We start from the raw sequence: 2,386 nt of genomic DNA, 5'->3' as shown, positions 1-2,386 counted from the left end.
TTGGAAACTATATCAGACTTGACTCTTGATCAGAACTCGATCTCCTGAGACTCCATAATGATGCCGATCAGAGGGGGGGACTGAAACAGAATGGTTGAATCTGATATATTGTTTTATTGTGTGCTAATCTGTTTGAATATCAGATATGCTTCCTCGACAAGCACCAGTCACTAGACAAACAGTTTCTATTCCTCCGGCAGAACCACCACCTGTACCACAAATAGTGGTAGAACCTCCGAATGCTTAGAGTAGTACATCTGCTGATCCGATGGATGTGACTGCTACTCCGATGGAGACACTGTTAAAAATATTTCAGTCCTTTAAACCGCCAACATTGAAGGGAACTGAGAATTCTGTTGACTGCGAGAGTTGGCTGGAAGATATAAAGCAGTTGTTTGAATCCCTCGATTATTCTGACAATCGCCGAATTAGACTTGTTGTACACCAACTACATGACATCACAAAAGTTTGGTGGATAGCAGCAAAGAAAGCATTGGATAATCGAGGTACAATCATTACCTGGTCTGTATTTAAAACTGCTTTTTATCAACGATTCTTCCCAGTTTCCTATAGAAAAGAAAAAGGAGAAGAGTTTGCTAGTCTGCAACAAGGGCAGTTGAACATTGAAGAATATGTTGCCAAGTTCACGAGTCTACTGAAATTTGCTCCTCATATAGCAGACAATGATGAAGCTCAAGCTGATCAGTTTATAAATGGCTTGAATCCGGATATCTTCACTTTAGTAAATGCTGGACAACCAAATAACTTTGCCGATGCCCTTAATCATGCAAAGGGAGCAGAAGCTGGTATACTGAGACAGATAGGAGCACAGTTTGTACCACCGCCAGCTAGAACATCTCAGGATCAGCCACAGATTCCACCACCACCACCTAGATTCTAGGGAGGAAGTGGTAGTAGCAGAAGAGATTTTTTCAGAGCTAAAGGGAAGCAATTTAAGAAAGAAGGTAGCAGTTCTTATAGCTCTAGTGGACAAAGAAAGTTTAAGTCTGGAGAGATTTCAGGTTCTTCTGGTGTATACTGCAACAAATGTGGAGGTCGTCATTCTAGTGACCAATGTAGAGGTTTATTTGGCAGTTGTCATATTTGTAACCAGACGGGACATTTTGCAAGAATCTGCCCACAACGTGGTTCTGGAAGTTCACAGGGTGCGGGATCATCTAGATCAGTGACACAGCCAAAAAGGAAAGCATCCTCTGTTCACTCTTTCCAACCCCAACCACCATCACAGAGTCTAGCAGGAGGAAGCCAGATAGTGAGTCAAACTCCTAGGCAACAAGCTCGAGTCTTTGCTTTGACTGAGGAGCAAGCACAGGCAGCACCTGATGAGTTATTGCAGGAAATTGTTCTATTTTTGGTTATCCTGCTTATGTGCTAGTAGATACGGGTAGTTCACATACGTTTATTTCTGAACAATTTGTTATATCACATGATTTTCCTATTGAGCCATTAGATACTATAGTATCCATATCTTCACCTTTGGGGAGAGGTATAGTATCAGTGAAATCCGTTAAGAATTGTATACTACAGTATGAATGCAATGGGATTGAGATAGACTGTATTGTGCTTGGTTTATCAGACTTTGATTGTATTATCGACATAGACATGTTAACCAAGTACATGACTACAGTTGATTGTTTTCAGAAGGTTGTGAGATTCAGATCAAAGATGGCTGACGAATGGAAGTTTTATGTTAAGGGTTCACGAGCTAGAATTCCTTTGATATCCGTAGTATCTATGACTCAATTATTGCAGAAAGGAGCAGAAGGATTCCTAATTTATGATGTAGATGTGATGAAAACTAGTCCGAAGTTGGCAGATTTGTCGGTCGTTAGTGAATTCGCTGATGTTTTTCCTGATGAGATCCCAGGATTGCCTCCAATTAGAGAAGTAAACTTCAGTATTGAACTGATGCCAGGTACACAACCAATATCAAAAGCACCTTATATAATGATACCAGTTGAATTGAAATAACATATTGAAAGAAGCTCACTGTAGTAGATTCAGTATTCATCCTGGTGGCAGAAAAATGTACAACGATTTGAAAAATCAGTATTCGTGGAAACAGATGAAGTCTGATGTCACCAATTTTGTATCTCGATGTTTGAATTGCTGACCGCTTAATTCGATGTCTACTAGCAAGTGCACTAGGTCAAGTAATAATAAGTGGACAGAGAGTCCAAGTATCGATCCCACAGGTACTGTTGTCAATTCTCAAGAATTAATTATTTTACTTAATCTAAACAAAATCATAAAAAGTAATTTGATTTAAATAAAATAAGAATTTAAAATAAAAACTGCTTAAGAAATAAGAATTAAAATAGTTGAAAATAGAATTTAATTAAAACGAGACAACCAAGACACACGT

The 2,386-nt window shown here is 38.9% G+C and overlaps 1 protein-coding gene across 1 annotated transcript; it reads left to right on the top strand.

The window, feature by feature from the left end:
* The first annotated feature begins 268 nt into the window (after positions 1-268).
* LOC140860931 (uncharacterized) lies at positions 269-1,992 on the top strand. The gene is made up of 5 exons (XM_073263929.1): positions 269-506; positions 564-806; positions 895-1,022; positions 1,115-1,273; positions 1,663-1,992. Exons 1-5 carry the CDS (start codon positions 269-271, stop codon positions 1,990-1,992), a joined length of 1,098 nt encoding a protein of 365 aa, XP_073120030.1.
* Positions 1,993-2,386: the final 394 nt, after the last annotated feature.

This window comes from Henckelia pumila, chromosome 1 (assembly GCF_033568475.1).
Source record: "Henckelia pumila isolate YLH828 chromosome 1, ASM3356847v2, whole genome shotgun sequence".
NCBI classification, from domain to species: domain Eukaryota; kingdom Viridiplantae; phylum Streptophyta; class Magnoliopsida; order Lamiales; family Gesneriaceae; genus Henckelia; species Henckelia pumila.
This window is presented reverse-complemented; position numbering and strand designations above follow the sequence as displayed.

Bases quoted from the DNA above. Each gene is read 5' to 3' on its own strand.
- LOC140860931 (XM_073263929.1), top strand. From the start codon at position 269: ATGGATGTGACTGCTACTCCGATGGAGACACTGTTAAAAATATTTCAG. The intron at 507-563 runs GTACAATCATTA...GATTCTTCCCAG, and splicing joins GAAAGCATTGGATAATCGAG to TTTCCTATAGAAAAGAAAAA. The intron at 1,023-1,114 runs GTTCTTCTGGTG...ATTTGTAACCAG, and splicing joins TAAGTCTGGAGAGATTTCAG to ACGGGACATTTTGCAAGAAT.